Source organism: Myotis nattereri (genome assembly GCF_964212035.1).
Source record: "Myotis nattereri genome assembly, chromosome: 1".
Classification (NCBI taxonomy): Eukaryota; Metazoa; Chordata; class Mammalia; order Chiroptera; family Vespertilionidae; genus Myotis; species Myotis nattereri.
The window spans coordinates 2,871,896-2,888,865 of record NC_138075.1 but is presented as its reverse complement, the minus strand read 5'-3'; the positions used below and the strand labels follow the sequence as shown (position 1 = coordinate 2,888,865).

The following is a 16,970-nucleotide window of genomic DNA, read 5'->3' as shown; positions in this document are numbered from 1 at the left end:
TGGAGGGGCTGTGACTTATGACATTTCTGAGGATGTGAGCGTGACCCTATAAGTGGATCTAAGCACGTTTGATTCTGACAGGTTAGTTTTAAATCTAAGTCAGCTCTTTCTTACATTTAGCTTCCTGACAAGTCGATAGCGAGTCTGGTGAAATTTTACTACTCGTGGAAGAAGACGAGGACTAAGACCAGCGTGATGGATCGCCACGCTCGCAAGCAGAAGCGAGAGCGGGAGGAAAGGTCAGTGGCGCCTGGATGCTGTCCCCCCCGGGGGACCTTCGGAGTCGCTAGAACGCTGTGAGCTGGTGGACATGCACGCGAGTCGTGGCTGCGTTCCCCCAGGGCCTTCCTGCTGGAACCAGACTCACAACATGCTTCCCTCGCTGCTGACGCTGTGCTCACGCACCGTGGCATTTCCTGCAGCACTTTTCTCGCCACTCTCGTGCCAGGAAGCTTCCCCACACATTCTTTCATGCCCCTTAAGGGCGGCTTTTTTTTAAAAAAAATTGATTTTAGAAAGAGAGGGGATGGGGAATACCAATTGGTTGTTGCACTTATTTATACATTCATTGGTGGACTCTTGTATGTGCTCTGGCCAGGGATCGAACCCACAATCTTGGTGTATCAGGATGATGACGCTCCAACCACCTGAGCCACTGGGCCTGCGCCAGGGCATCTTCTTTAATAGCAGGGATCTGTTCTTTCCTGGGCGTAGTTTTTAAATCAACCTTTTTTGTTACTCCTCACCCGAGGATATTTGTCCATTGATTTTTAGAGAGAGTGAAAGGGAGAGGGGCTGAGAGAAACATCGATGTTGGTTGCCTCCTGCAGGCGCCCTGACCAGGGCCCAGGCCTGGGAGGAGCCTGCAACCAAGGTACGTGCCCTTGACTGGAATCGAACCCGGGACCTTTCACCCCACACTCTCTCCACGGAGCCACACCAGCCAGGGCTCTGGGTGGAGCTTTACCTGCCGTGCTTGCACAGATGCATTTGGCATGTGCTTGTGCTCGGTGTGTTAGATGCCAGTGCTTCTTCCCTTTTGACTGTTTTGCACGCGTGAGTGAGAGAGAAGCATTTCATGGTTTCTTAGTGAACGCGAGTTTCACAGCGAGTTTAGTGAAAGGATGCGTCTTGTCCTCAGGTCCTCGGCCCCTGTAGGCACAGCGCAGGGGGAGTGGCCACGCGGGCGTAGGCACCTCGTTCGGCTGGAAGGCCCTGGCCCCGGCCCCTCAGCTGCAAAGGAAGGCGCTTCAGGGCCAGGCGCCAGCACACAGCACAGTGGTCTTTGGGTGAGGCTGGTGGTAATATAGGCGGCTTTTTAAAATTACGTTTTCCACATTTTGCGTAATACATTATTTTTGTAAACTAGTGGTAATTTGGCCCCATCTCAGAAGAGTATTATGATTTCAAATGAGAGAGAACAACACGTGGGAACGAGTTGAGAGCTGAGCTCTCCGGGAGAGCTCGCCCGCCTGGCTCCCGGGTGACATGTGCAACGCTGAGCATCGCCCGCGCTGACCTCAAGGCGCCTGCTGTGGCTTGGTCTCCAGCACACACAGGGGGCATGTCGGCGTCTGCTCAGCACTCCTCATGACAGAGAGAGGTGGCCAGCCTCCCTACCGAGTGTCTTCAGCGTGGCAGCAACTTTGCGTGGACATCGTTATTTCCGTGATATGTCAGGTCTCGTGCACTGAGTGTAAGGTCGGTTTATTACTGCAGACAGATGCAGTCTACCCACTGAAAGCAGCATTAAATACCAAAACAGGCTGGGACTTGTGCTGAGTGTGAAATGACGCCCCAGGTGGTATGTTGCTCCCACCTCCGGCGGGCACGTCACTCCCCAGGATGCAGGCAGGAGGCGCCCGCCAGGGCAGGGGCCCGGCTTGTCTCTGCTGGGACCTGCTGTGGTGCCAGGGCGGGGACGGGGGCAGAGCACCCTCAGCCCAGGCTCTTTCTTTCCTTCACACTCTTTCCTCAGCCAGAACTTGTGCCACCTTGGGCCATGGAGGATGGGGATAGAGAGGGGAGTGGGGTAAAGGGGGCGTGGTCTCTGGATGCAAGTGGGATGTGGCTGTTGGAAACCCGAGCTCTCTGGCCGCGCCATCTTGGCCTTAGTGGGCAGGCTGCTGGGCCTTGTCTTCTAGTTTCCTAGTGACCTTCCCGGCGAGCTCTGTCCTCTTTACATAGCGGCTGCAGGGACGGGCAGCCAGGGCCTCGGTGGGGTGGACTGACTCTAAGTCCCAGCTGCTCCCGCCCGTAGCCCGCCCTGTGCTCGCCCGGGGCCGCGGGCGGCAGGCGGTCCCTGTGCAGAGGCACTGCACGCGTGAACATTCTTGGTTGTGCCTAACGGTCAGGTCCCAGTTCTCCACCAGATAATTATGGGGAAATAAAGTCAGTGTCTTACATTTCATATTTTCAGTTGAGAAAAAATACTTTATATAAAGCAACAGGGTTGTAGGCCAGTTTGGGAGTTAGAAACCCATTTCAATAGTTGATTTTAATCATTTAGACTAAAGGAACTGTGGGATTGGTATTTTATTTGAATTGTAAAAATGTTTTTATCTCAGAGTCTTAAAACATACTAATTTCATGTCATATCAATGTATTTGTATATTAAGTAATTAATACCGAATAACCTTTCAGTCACTTTTTTTGTCTTTCAGTGAGGATGAACTGGAAGAAGCAAATGGAAACAATCCCATTGACCTTGAGATTGATCAGAACAAGGAGAGCAAAAAGGAGGTATTTTCCCCGTTAGGCAAATAGATGTTCCTGCTCGTTCACAAGCAGACACCCCTTCCCCTCTCTTACTCTCCGGAGGCAGTAATTGCTCTGTGGCACAGGGCGTCCTGCTAGGCATTTTGAGCAATAATAACCGGGCCTTGGCAAACTTAGCCTTGTGCTCGCCAGGAAGCATGAGTCAAGGAAGTCTTGAAGGAAAGATGGCAGTGACGAGTGACAGTGTGTCTGGCGGAGTCCTCGCTGCCACCTTTCCCGCGCTGGCTCAGCGCCTCAGAGAGGGGTGCTCCTGAGGCCAGGCCAGGGCGCAGCTCCCCTCGGCCCGTGGCTCCCCCGCGCTGTCACGCCCTCTCCCCACACTCCTCTCCTTCCTCAGAAGCAACAGCGCAGGTCACGAGCTGGGCCTCCCACGGTGAAGTGTAATCGCTCACATCGTGAAAGGCATATGCCGGAGGTTTTTAGTGCTTGGATTCAGGGGCCTGCCTCACAAAACCCCACCATTGTGGGCGACTTTTATAACCTGTCCACTAAGAATAGGGGGGTGTTGGGAAGTTAGCCTTTTGAAATGGGGGTCGCAGTCTGGCATTGTTTTGTCCATTCATAACATTGACTAAAGCACTGTGGGCCCTCCGAGGAAACCCCAGCTCCGCAGCTCTGGGGGAACCCCACAATCCAGCATTGCCTGCAGCAGGCCGGCCACAGGGCCCTCAGGCTGCGGTGCTGGCCCCACTGTGGGCAGGACCTTCACTGGCAATCACGGGGGTTGTTCTGAAGGCAGAGCCTGCAGTTTCTTAAACTCGAAGGTTCTCTGTCTCACAGGCTCTGAGGTCTGAACGCTGCTTCAGGCAGGAAAGTAGAAGGGTCTAGACAGGCCTAACCTTGACATGACACCAGTACCATGTGCTCCTTATGGACAAAGTACGAAATACAGCTAACCAAAAGGAGAAAATGAAACCACTTACACCATAGTCACCATTCACACGTTCCTCTGTAAGGAGTGTGTGGGCGCTGGGTAGCTCAGTTGGTTAGAGTGTTGTCCCTATCCACCAAGGTTGCAGATTTTATCCCTGCTTGGAGCACATACAGAAATCAACCAATGCATGTATAAATAAGTGGAACAATAAATCGATCGATCTCTCTCTCTCTCCCCCTCCCACTCCCTTCCTCCCTCCCTCCTTCCCTCCCTCTCCCTTTCTCTCGCTCTCAAATAAAATTTTAAAAAATGTTTTTAAGTAGCCCTAGCCGGTTTGGCTCAGTGGATAGAGCATCGGCCTGTGGACTGAAGTGTCCTGGGTTCGAGTCCAGTCAAGGGCACAGGCCCAGGTTGCAGGCCTGGTCCCAGTAGGGGGCGTGTAGGAGGCAGCCAATCAATGATTCTCTCTCATCATTGATGTTTCTCTCTCTCCCTCTCCCTTCCTCTCTGAAATCAATTAAAATATTTTTAAAATGTTTTTAAGTATATGCCTATATACTTAGTTCTGTGTAAATATTTATTTTAAAATATATAAATTTGATCTTTATCTACATATAAATTTTATAACCTTTCAAATTTACTCTGTTTATGTCAAATACATTTGTATACACAACTGTGCCGGGGCTGACCGGCAGACCCCGAGCGACAGATGAATGATGACTGTAATACACGTTTCTGTGAAAGAGCGGCTAAGGTACTGCTTGGCTATTGCTGCCTTGGCTTTTATTGTCACAACAGCTTGGACTAAAATTAACCTCTAGATACAATCAGCAGGGCAGGCTGATTGAGAAAGCTCATGCTTCTACAAGGCCGGGTCTTAAAAGACTAAACAGAGATTCTAGCAAAACACCCCAGGGGATCGGACTTGCGGAGAAGTCAGGGCAGGGGCTGCCGCCTTGGGCCAAGTGCCCCCAGAGGCCCCGACCTTTCGGAGACTCCTCCTCACAGACATCCAGCCAGTCCTGTGCTTCCCCTCACAACTGTGTGTTAGTCCATCATACAGCGCGTCCATAATGGAGGAAATTAATCCTCGTGGGTTTTTACAGTTCTGCCCCTGCTTTTTGCTGTCATAAACAATGCTGATTTCATAACTAAGTATTAGTGCACTTAATTTTCCCCATTACAGTTAATTTCTGGATGTTGACAGTTGGGTCAAAGTGTTCTAGATATGTTTTTAAGGCTTCTTTGGTCTGGTTATATCACCAAATGGGAAACTAGTCATTCTTTCCCAATGGCACTCTGCCAGCAATTTACATGAGCCCAAATAACAAGATTGCTTTAGGGGTTAGTTCGGTTAAGACTGTCTGAGAAATCAGATCGGACTGGGAATGCATAGTGAGCTTTGTTTTGTCGCACTGTCTATTAGGTTCTTCAATGGAACATTTTAAATGAAGAGAAAAGGTTGATTTTATATTAAATTCTGTAATTCTTATTTATATAGCTTAGTTTCTGAGTCAAAAAGAAAAATGCTTAAATCATAGTTTACACGCCTAAGTGTTATTAAAACAGACACGCTGCCCATCGGAGGTCTTTGCTGAACAGCATAGCGCTGTGGCCTCTGCTAGCACTGCGGGACTCACTGCGGGGCCGCGGGCCTCTACTCCCGCTGCGGGACTCACTGCCGCTGCCAGTCTGCATGGCCTTCAGCTTGGTCTCACAATGTGAAGATATTCTCAGTTTATCAGCAAAGACATACACTTCTTGCTCTTAAAAGGGTTAACAGGGAGACGTTGCCTTTCCTGGCCAAGGTTCCACTGTACTTCATTTCTGCAGGTTTTGGATTCAGAGAGAAAGCGCTTAAAAAATTAGCAGCAGCCGTGCAGTTCAATGACAGCTTATATTTTTTGAAGGAGATTTTTAGGGCACAATTGCTCTAAAAGTTAAATGTGATTCCCCCAAAAAATGTGTAAAAAGTCACAGTTTCATATTGAAGTTTGTATATTTTTAAACTTGTATAAAGATTTAAAGAATTTAAATGGATCTTTATACATATGCTGAACCAACCAACCTCCCTCCCTCCCCCCCTCCCTCCCTCTTCCCCTCCCTCCCTCCCTCTTCCCCCCCATCCCTCCCTCCCTGTGTACGGTGGGGCCTGTGCGGACAAGCAGCTCCTACCCTCTGTGGGCAGCGCAGCGCGCAGGTGCCCCCTGTCACTGCAGGGAGCTGAGGCGCTGCTATCAGAGCCTCCGAGTGAGAGTGAGGGTGCAGCTGTGGGCAGGGAGTGGGTCCTCTGCCAGGCGTCCAGGCAGAGCCCAGCAGCCGAAGTCTCTGCCTGCCGCCCTGTTAGGACGGGAGGTGCGGGGACGATGCAGCCTGGTGCTTGTCATGGACTGTGTGGAGCCGTGGTGAGGAAATACGCGTTTACTGTCCATTTGGCATTTTAAGGTTTTTGGTGTCACATACATCCAAATCTGTGTATTGTGCAGGTGCCCCCTGCTGAGACAGTCCCTCAGATCAAGAAAGAAAAGCATAGCACCCAAGCCAAGAACAGAGCCAAGAGGAAACCTCCGAAAGGGATGTTCCTCTCCCAAGAAGACGTGGAGGCCGTGTCTGCAAACGCCACCGCGGCCACCACGGTGCTGCGCCAGCTGGACATGGAGCTGGTCTCCATCAAGCGCCAGGTACCCGCCCGAACTGGGGAGCTGACGAGGCCTTGGGGGGGGGGGGGAGTCACTGTTCACACGCGCGGGTGCTCTCCTCCCACACACCTCCAAAGGGCACTTGCCCTAAGGAGTTGGGCGGAAGATCTTAGTACTGGCTCACTGCCTTTTCTTGAATTCACTTTGAAGTCGATGTCAAGTGTGTGCATATAAATGCTTGTGTGTGTGTGTGCTCACTGACGTCCAGCTAACCTCTCTCTGGGCCAAGAAATGGCCGTTGCTTCTGAAGCCCCACTCGCGTCCCCTCCGATGACTGTCACCCCAAGCACAGCAGCGCCTGCTCCACTCGTGCCTCTTGCTCACCCCGCCTTCTCCAGCGCGTGGCCACGATTCTGACTTCAACACCACCAATGATTGCGATGCACTTTTGGATTTTATAGAAAAACTAGAGGCCTGGTGCACAAAAGTCATGCACGGGGAGGGTCCCTAGGCATGGCCGGCGATCAGGGCCGATCGGGGCCTTCCGGCTGCCAGTCGGGCCTTCCTTCTTTCCACACTGCACTATGGTGGTCAGCGCACGTCATAGGGAGCAATCGAACTCCCAAGGGGACAATTTGCATATTAGGCTTTTATATCTATAGATGACATGATGTGGTTTCTTGCATGTCTGGTTTTCATGTAACATGAGAGCATCCATGTAGTGTAGAGCCGTGGTTCTCATTCTTTCTCACTGCTGGGTAAATGTCTGGGTTCCTCATTTGGGGCTATTACAAATAATCCTGACGTGAACATTCTTCTGTGTGACCCTTGCACTGTGCGTGTATCCTTGTGGAATTGCTGGGGTAGGGGGTATGCACAGAAAGCAGCGAGATGTGGGCTGCAGTGCGAGGTTCCCCCGGATCACCACTGGTGCGATGTGGGCTGCAGTGTGAGGTTCCCCCGGATCACCACTGGTGCGATGTGGGCTGCAGTGCGAGATTCCCCCCGGATCACCACTGCCGAGATGTGGGCTGTAGTTCTCCTCTGTGGGGAGTTGTCTTGTGCCTGAGCGAGTGCCGGCAGCGTCTCTGGCCTTCACCCACCAGATGCTAGCAGTGCCCCGCACCCGCTGTGCCAACAGAAATGTCCCAAGGCGTTGCGAACTGGCCCGGGAAGAGGGGGCACAAATCGTCCGTTTCTGTTTTAAGGCGTTTCACTCTCTGCATGGTATCTTTTGAGTCACAGAAATTCTTAACTTGAAGTCGCCCAGTTTCTCACTCTTGTCTTCTATGGTTAGTGCTCTTTGAGTCTGTTAACAGCCTTCCTGAGGTAAGGAAGATATTCCGGCATGTGATCCTAGTGTTGTTTTGCCTTTTACATTTTAAAAATGTTATCATTTTATGTTATTTTTTTCAAACATCACCATTTATTCCCTCTATGCCTCATCCCTGCACTCATCCCCTTTCACCCCCTCAATCATCACACTGTTGTCCGTGCCCATGAGTTCTATTTTTTTTTCTTTTTTGCTCAGTCTCCCTCCCCAACCATTCACTCCCCCAGCTGTCAGCCTTCTCTCTCTCTCTGAGTCTGTTTTACTTATTCGTTCAGTTTGCGCTTTAAATCCCACGTCTGAGTGAAATCATGTGGCACTTGTCTTTCTCTGACCAACTTATTTCGCTTAGTGTGATGTTCTTCAGGTCCATCCATGCTGTCGCAAAGGGTAAAAAATTTCTTTAAAAAAAAATTCTTTTTACAGCAGAGTAGTATCCCGTTGTGCACATGTACCACTGCTTTTTTAGCTGCTCGCCTGCTGATGGACACTTGTTGCTTCCACATCTTGGCTGTTGGAAATGACGCTGCAGTAGACATAGAGATACATACATTCTTTTGAATTAGTGTTTTGGGTTTCTTTGGATAAATTCCCAGAAGAGGAATCACTGGGTCATAAGGCAGTTGCCTTTTTCAAAGTTCTTTATAAATTTTGGCTATTAACTCCTTATCAGATATATCCTTGGCAAATATGTTCTCCCATTCAGTGGGCTGTCTTTTCATGTTGTTGATGGTTTCCTGTGCTGTGCAAAAACTCTTCAGTTTGACGTGGTCTCATGTGTTTATTTTTTCTTTTTGTTTCTTTTTGTTGCCCTTGCCTAAGGAGATATAGCAGAAAAAATATTGCTACGAGAAATGTCCGAGTTTTTACTGCCTATGTTTTCTTCTAGAATGTTTACGGTTTCAAGTCTGAGCTTTAAGTCTTTAACCCATGCCGGGTGCATCCCTGTGTGGGGTAGAAGGTGGGCTGCTTGCTTTTGTCTGCCTGTATCTGTCCAAGCCTCTTACAGTTTGGACGTCAGTCTGCCCGGAGGTTCTCCTGTGTGTGCTGCTCTGCGCAGGCCAGCGTGGCGTGCGGGTTCCTAGTGAGCCGTGTGCTGCGTGTGCTGCAGGGCAGGGGCCTTCGTTGTCCTTGCAGCTTCCGGTGGTCAGTGCGGGTGTCCTGTCCGCTCCTTGTCTGTCTGTCCTCCTTCACAGCAGTACTGTCTGGAGGGAGAGTGTAAGGCAGGGGTCTGTAGTACAAGTCCTCCAGGATTGTCTTGGCCATTCACGGCCCTTTTCCATTTAAATTTAGAATCATCTTCTCAATTTCCAGGAAAATAATTCTGCTAGAGTCTTGATTGCGATTGTACTGAATTTATAGATCAAAGTAGAGAATTAACACCACCTGACCCATGAAATAGCCCATGCTTACCGCGGCCTCTGGCTTCTCTGTTGTGTTGTTTTCAGGGTGTAGGTCTTATCTGCCCTTCCTTAGAGTCACTCCTAGATATTTAGCGCTGTTTTGATGTTCTTGTAAAGGACATTGTTTTTTAAATTAACCCTTTTCTGCCTCCTCACTCTTTCTTCCTCTCGCAAATCAATAAAAAGAAAAAAAAATGTAACCCTTTTCACCATGGATGCTGGCATGAGAAGTAGCGTGTTTGTTGTCTGAATCTAATTTTGCCTGGGACATGGCAGCTGAACTTCACCTGCGTAGCCTAGTGTTGCCTTTTTTGCGCTTCCCCTTTCTGCCCTCCTCTCTCTCTGTCCGGAATTCAAGATCAAGGCAGATGTCGGCTGAGGGTTTACTTTAGTTTTTGCTGCTTTGACTTGTTTGAAGGTCTAATAGGAGGTCGGCTCTCACTTTCGGGGGTGAGAAGAGTGGGGTCCGAGGCCCACCTGCCTTGTGGTGCAGGAGGGAGCGAGCCCAGGACAGCAGGCCCGGGCCGAGGCATGGCTCCTGGTGTGCTGCTGACGCAGCTGCACTCTAATCTCAGGAGAACCACTCAGCCTCCCAGGCCTCTTTTCAGAGAGGAGGACAGTCCACGCTGCCCACCTTCCGGGGCGCCAGCCGAGGGCCACCCACCTTCCGGGGTGCCAGCTGAGGGCCACCCACCTTCCGGGGTGCCAGCTGAGGGCCACCCACCTTCCGGGGTGCCAGCTTAGGGCCGCCCCACCTTCCGGGGCGCCAGCCAAGGGCCACAGCTCGGGGCATTGGGAGCTCTGCTTGCATGGGAAGCGCTTGCCCCGATCAGGCTGTGGGCTCCCGGGTGCATCTGCCCTTCCTCTGCGGGACTCCCTGCCCACTGCGGCTGCACCCCTCTTCCGCAGTGCTGCTGGTGCTGTGGCGGGGTAGACAGGAGAAGAGCAGGGCTTTTTACCTTAAAGGTGGCTCCTCATTCACATGGTCGAAGAGAGCGGGCTTCGAGTTTGACTTGCTGAGGCGGAGACAGGTGTCTGCCGCCCACAGCCTCACGCTCCTGCCAGGCGCACCGGCCTCAGTGGCAGGTGATCTGGGGGCCCGTGTTTGGTTGTATGTCAGGGAACTGTTCACCTGGAAATGACAGAAAACCTGACCAACAGCAGCTTAAACAATTAAGGAAATATTTTTTAAAAGGTGTTTTTATTGATTTCAGAGAGAGGAAGGGAGAGGGAGCAAGAACCCTCAGGACTGTTTATTAGCACTGCCTTCTCCGCACCAGTGACCATTTCTCTTTCTCCCACAAGCCATGGAGCCACCAGCACCGTCCAGGTTCTCTTTAGTGTCACTGACTCGTGCCTTGGACACTTAACTGATGTCAGATCACTCTCCTGCCACTTTCTCCTGCGGGCGCAGAGCCCAGAGCCTGCTGAGCAGAGCAGGGCCCCACTGTGCCCGCTGCCTGTGGACTAGTCCGCCACACCCTACTTCAGAGTTTTTTATTTTAAAACTAGAGGCCCAGTGCACAAAATTCGTGCACAGGTAGGGTCCCTAGGCCTGGCCGGTGATCAGGGCTGATCTGTGGGGTGACCAGCAGGGCGATCGGGGGCACCGCCTGGAGTGTCTGCCCCCTGGTGGTCAGTGTGTGTCATAGTGAACCATCATTCTAATGTTTGGTCAATTTGCATATTAGGCTTTTATTACATAGGATAATAGTTTTTTCTCTCTTAGATTCAGAACATTAAACAGACCAACAGTGCTCTCAAAGAAAAACTCGACGGTGGAATTGAGCTGTACCGACTTCCTGAGGTAGGACTGTCAGCGTCATCACAGAGGCCACACCCTGCGCTCTGTCCCCAGTGCGCACCTCTCACCCTCTTGGGGAAAGATGTGATGGCTTCATAAGCCGAGCCGGCGTGAGCCTGGCCTGGGAAAGGGTGGGTGGCTCCTAAGGGTGGGTGGTGGGCGTGCTGACATGACGCGTTTGGGTGTCCAGGTCATTCAGAAGTGCAACGCGCGCTGGACCACAGAGGAGCAGCTGCTCGCCGTGCAAGGTATGGCTTCTTCTAGAGAGCTTTCAGGAGAGACTGGTGAGCTCCCCCACGCCCCATGCCCAGCGCACTGCTCGCGTGGAAGCAGACTCCGGGGGGCCACTTTCAGCCACATCACAAGATTGAAGCTAGAGTGGAGGTGTAAGTGGTACAGGTGTGAGAAGTTCATTTTAGCAGACTGAGTGTTGGGGTTTAAGGTCGGGGTGTTGTAGTCCTGGGACCCTAGAGGATGGGGGCGGAGTGTCCACACCCACAATCATTGCTGGGTGGCCAGTGTTCACGGGGCGTCTGCTGGCAGGGTCGCCCTGGCCTCGGGTCAGCTGTCTGGGTGTGGCTAGACCACCCCCTCTGGTCTGGGATGGGTAGGCCCGGGGTGAAGCCTGTGGGTTCCCTCGTCTGGATGCAGGAAGGCCTCAGCGTGGGGTTCTCCTCGGTTCTCTGTGTTGAAACACGCGTTCTCTCCAGCCATCAGGAAGTACGGCCGGGACTTCCAGGCCATCTCGGATGTGATTGGGAACAAATCAGTGGTACAAGTGAAAAACTTTTTCGTAAATTATCGACGCCGCTTCAACATAGATGAAGTTTTACAAGAATGGGAGGCGGAGCATGGGAAGGAAGAGACCAATGGGCCCAGCGGCCAGAAGCCCGTCAAGTCCCCGGACAATGCTCTCAAGGTCCCCGAGGAGGAGGAGGAGGTGAGCCTCCCTTCCCGCTGGCCCCGCTGCTGACGTCCCCACGCACCAGGGCCAGGTTCCTGGTCTCATCAGCCAGTAACTTGGCTTTAGCCTGTACAGGCATGATCTGTGTGTGGAGTTCATTCAGGTGTTTGTCCCTGGGTGTTCCTTACATTTGAATCCCTGGACAAATTCCTCATTTGACTGTGGTTTCCTGCCACAGACGATCCCACACCCCCAGCTTCTCTCTAAGCACGGGAAGAGCTCTGCGTGGAGTGGAGCGCAGCCCCGAGCGGTGCCGCCGCCTCACTGTGCGTCCTGCGCGGCCGCGGGGCGGGGCTCACTGCGTCCACGGGGGCAGCTCTGGAGTGGTTGGCGGGATGGCCAGGGTGGTGGTCAGGCAGTGATGCCCGGTCGTCGCCATCACTTCTCATTGGCGTTGTTCACTGCACCGGTCACTTCCCGATTGGCTGGGCTTTACCAGGAAAGTCACTTTCTCCTCAGAGCCTCCCACAGCCATGGGCATGCCGCGCTGCCTGTTTCCTGCTGCTGTGCTCTCCTCTGAAAGCGGGGAGCAGCCGGAGGCTCCCGCCCGAGTGGGGCGGTGTCCGGGCGTGTGGGCAGCGCGTGCTGCCTGGCCCGCTGGTTAGACTGAGAGGCCCTGTAGGAAGTGTGGCCGATGCGAGGGTCCCGGCCAGTCGTGCAGCCCTGGCTCACAGCAGCCTCCGAGCGGCGTGAAGGCCTCTCCATCTGTGGCCGTGATTTCGTCCCGTGCCGGTTGCCCCGCAGCACACATTCGTTTCCTGGTCCTGGACTCCACTCAGGACGCTTCCTGGGGACAGGACATGCGCGTTTGCAAGAGAGAGAGCTTTCTTCCGTGCACTGGCCCTGCAGACTGAGAAGGTGGGGAAGCCCCGGGTCTGGGCTGCTCAGATCCAGGGTTCGCTGAGGAGCCAGCGGTGGGCCCGGGGCTGGGCGTGTCAGAAAGGGCAGGGCAAGCGCTGGAACGGCGGTGGGGCTCTGTCGCTTGGAGAAGGCTTGCGATGGACGCCCAGCCCTCCCGTGACCTGAGCGCCCTAAACGGGTGCACGTGCAGCTTCTGGATGTGTAGCTGTTGTTTCCTGGCAACAAGACACCATGAGGGGAGTGGGGCCTACAAGGGATCTTTAGGTTGGAGGTTTGAGGTGGGCATCCGGCTTGAAAACGGAGCGGAGAGTGGAGAAATGCTGGGGCAGCGGTGAAAGCGGGTCCTGCCATCTGCAGGGTCGTAGGTGTCCTGTCCCAGCAGGAGCCTGGCAGCCTCCAGCCGCTACCCTCGCTGAGCACGCGCTCGCTGCCCTGGCCGGCTTCTGTTTGTCCTGTGTGGCGGGCTCCGTGCCTGCGTGTATCCTGCAAGGAGGCAGTTGGAAAGTGGCGGAGCCAGGCTCTGAGCCGGGCATCTGGCTGCAGGGGCCACGCTGTGCAGCCACCTCCCGGGCCCGCCCCAGGAGATCTGCTGTGCCCGCTGTGTACGGGGCAGCCAGCAGGTCCACCTCTCTCCTTGCAGGACACCAGAACAAGCCATTTGCATAGTTTCCTGCTCTTTGTTCTTCTTTTATTCAAAAAAAATATTTTTTTATTGATTTCAGAGAGGGAGAGGGAGAGAGGGATAGAAATATCAGTGATGAGAGGGAATCATCAACTGGCTGCCTCCTGCACGCCCTTCACTGGGGATGGAGCCCGCAAGCTGGGCATGTGCCCTGACTGGGAATTGAACTGTGACCTCCTAGTTCCGTGGTCGGCAAGCTGCGGCTCGCGAGCCACATGCGGCTCTTTGGCCCCTTGAGTGTGGCTCTTCCTAAGCCTTAGGAGCACCCTAGTTAAGTTAATAACAATGTACTTACCTATATAGTTTAAGTTTAAAAAATTTGGCTCTCAAAAGAAATTTCAATCGTTGTACTGTTGATATTTGGCTCTGCTAACTAATGAGTTTGCTGACCACTGTCCTAGTTCAAAGGTCAACACTCAGCCACTGAACCACGCCAGCCAGGCTGATTCTTTTGTTCTCCTTTCCTCAGGCTGCTTCTGTTCTTGACGTCAGATATGCATCTGCCTCCTGAGAAACGCAGGCAGCTTCCGCACGTGGTATGGGCGTCTGTGTTCCCGGACATCAGGTATGACAAGGCTTCACCTAGCCATCTGCTCACATCTGTGGACAAGCAGCTATTACCAAAAACAGCAACACTTCCGGTCCTGTGCTACATCTGCCTTAACTCTTTGCTCGTTCCTCCATGTTGGCGCCACTTCCCGGAGAGCTCCGTGCATCTCACGCGGTCTACGTGCTGGGGTCTCGTGGCTGCACGGCGCCCTGGCCCTGGGGCCGCTTCCCCAGGCAGAGCTCCGGGCCCCCCATGGCAGCTCTCCCCATCCGTCCGCAGCTTCCAAGCAGGTGGCCGACTGGAAGGCACGCCTCTTCCTGCATGGCCTGGATCGCTCCTCTGTGCATCATGTCGTTCTCAGCAACTGGACCTGTTGGCCTTCTGGGGGGTCTCCGGTTCCGTTCGGAGGCCCCCACCTGAGATCATGTTTCTGATGTCACCGTGTGTGCAGACTGCACTGTCCCCTTCATCGTGCCAAACGCCCCGATTCGATCCTGTTCCCCGGAGCAGGTGCAATGATGGCTGATGAATCTAGTTGGCGTTCACCTCTCCTTCTGCCTTCCCGGCTGGTAGGAAGCTGGTTCGCAGCAGCTCTCTTTGGACACGTAGCTTGAAAGGAACGTGGAGTCCATCCTCTGCCTTCAGCTCTCAGCATTGCAGCCCCGGGATGGATGCCGCCCTCTTTTCCCGGCTCCCCCCAAACAGCTCCAGGAGATTTGGTCCGTGCCCTGCACTGGTGCTTGTACACTTGGACTTGGTGCCTTCTCCTCGGGCCGCGCATTCTCAGCCCCGTTTCTGCTTCAGCGTCGTAGCTCTGTCACGTCCATTGCTTGCCAAAGATGACACCACCGGGTGTGAGAGCCGCCGCCGGCCTGAAGGGGCAGGCTTCGATGGCACGCAGTCCACACGGGAACAGAGTAGCCGGGAGGGTTTCTAAAAGTGCACGTTGCTCCCCTTATCCTGGGCAGCCTGGCTTCTCCCTGTCACTCCACACCCCTTGGTCCTCAGGCCCCAATGAGGCCACACGGCCCCGCCCTCTCCCACAGCGTAGCACAGAGCGAGGCGGGAGCAGGTGGCCGGTGCTGATGAGCCCACGGAGAGCACACAGCCGCAGCGGGTGCACTGCCTCTGGTTGGCCTGGGAGCAAGTGAAACTTCTAATGAGCGTCCTGAGGCTCCCAGCGTCGCTGCTGCCCTGCGCCCGGAGCTGCTGCGGGCTGGGGGAGCCTGGCGGCCGAGCCGCTGCAGGAGCTGCCTGTGGTCCTCCCGCCAGGTGAACACTTTCCTGCTTTCGATACCAAAAAAGAGAAGCGCGAGGCTTTAAGGCGCGGAAGCAATTCTTAAGAATTTGAAATATGCAATTAAAATTGGATGTGTTTTGACGCAAGCACCTTGCCTTTTTTAAGTCAGCTGATTTTAGGAAGAGGGTCAGCTAGAATCATAGCTTGTTTGGAATTGGACCTTTTGTTTAAAGGAACCTGGACAAAGGTCGTTCGGAAGGGGCAGTAAGATGGGACTTTCTGAGCTCGCCGCCTCTGTCCCTGCACTGGGAATCCATGCAGGTGAGCGCAGTCGGGAGGCAGAGGGCAGTCCAGCCACGGTCCTGCCTGGGCAGGGAGCGAGATAACACTAGGAAGCACCCACGCTTGGTTTTCTCTGCATCGCAGGCCTGCTGTGTCATTGCAAGCGCAGGGGACCATGGGGAGGGGTCATACTTTTGCACATCGCAGTAAGGGACACAGCCTGGGCAGGGGCTTTAGGCTCCTTGCTGCTTCTCATGGTCTCCTTCCTCCCGGCTTCCTTCATTCCCAACCTCCTTCCTCCCTGGCCTCCCTCCTCCCTGGCCTCCCTCCTCCCTGGCCTCCTTCCTCCCTGATCTCCTTCCTCCCCGGCCTCCCTCCTCCCTGGCCTCCTTCCTCCCTGGCCTCCCTCCTCCCTGGCCTCCCTCCTCCCTGGCCTCCTTCCTCCCTGATCTCCCTCTTCCCGGCCTCCTTCCTCCCCGGCCTCGTTCCTTCCTGAGGCAGCAGGGGCCTCCTGCAGGGGCTCTCCCTCTGCCAGCAGGTTGTCCTCCCCTTGGCCCAGGCTGTGTTCCTTGGGAACTGGTCCCTGGCCGCAGGGAGCTCGGTGCCCGTCCTGCAGCGAGGCAGGACCAGGTCTCGGCTTGCTCAGCACCACGTGCTCTTTGGTCTTCACCTGCTTCGGCACCACCGCACTAGTCTTCCCGCGGCACCACAGCTGACATGGGCTCTGTCTCCGAGGAAAAGGGGCCCGTGGTTTCCATTGGCCAGAAGGAAGTGACGTCGTCTTGGCCTGGCTGCTTCCGCCCGTGTCACACCTAAGAGAGCACTGTGTGCTCCGCTGTTCTTACACTGTCTCTGCAATGATGTAAATGCAAGAAACCGCTTGCTGACAGCGAGTGACTGGTCTTACCGATGTGAAGACCCTTTTAAACATATCAAGACTTCGGTGCATCACAGGTGTGCGTGGGGTGGGAGGTCAGACCGTGTTCCCTCAGCTTGTCTTAAAGAGTATCAATGTGAATGTCATAATTATATCTATTTTTGTGGAAGATTTCTCCTAAGTATAAGTTATTGTGCAAAATATAGTACCATTGAAACAAATGATAGTTTTAGTTTAGAAATCCTAAAAGATATAAATTGTATTACATATGCATTAAAAGTTTGTTTTATTTAATTTTATGTAGCTGTGTAAAGTGTTAGGTAAAGTTTTTCTCACTTCTCCATTGAAACACCTTGTTACTTGAATGTCGTGCTGGCTGGTTTGAAACAGTGATCAGTTCTGTAATGTAGCTCTTACCCAGGGAGCCGCCGCCTCCGGGACTGGTGAGCGCGGCCAGGAGCCGAGGTCGGGCGGCACCACTGAGCGGGCTCGCTGTGTGTGCCACCCAGACGCCAGTCCCGTGAAATGCTTTGATAGTTTTTAACCTGTAAGACCCTTTGATGCTCACAAACCTCTAATCAGAACATGAGTATGAAAACACAATTGGTTTACAACTTGACTCTGCAGGACAAAGTAAGCAGTTTCCTGCGTGTATAAAGTTTCCTCAAATATCACGCGCCTGTAAG

General features: G+C 53.4%; 1 protein-coding gene across 1 annotated transcript in view; it reads left to right on the top strand.

Moving 5' to 3' along the window:
• Positions 1-16,630, top strand: part of RCOR1 (REST corepressor 1) — a 104,499-nt gene extending 87,869 nt beyond the window's left edge. The window contains exons 6-12 of the mRNA XM_081099647.1: positions 121-239; positions 2,664-2,742; positions 6,139-6,333; positions 10,754-10,831; positions 11,019-11,076; positions 11,539-11,768; positions 13,805-16,630. Coding sequence (XP_080955773.1) covers positions 121-239; positions 2,664-2,742; positions 6,139-6,333; positions 10,754-10,831; positions 11,019-11,076; positions 11,539-11,768; positions 13,805-13,846 — 801 coding nt within the window. The 3' untranslated portion in view covers positions 13,847-16,630. The remainder of the gene's footprint in view (positions 1-120; positions 240-2,663; positions 2,743-6,138; positions 6,334-10,753; positions 10,832-11,018; positions 11,077-11,538; positions 11,769-13,804) is intronic.
• The last annotated feature ends 340 nt before the right edge of the window (positions 16,631-16,970 follow it).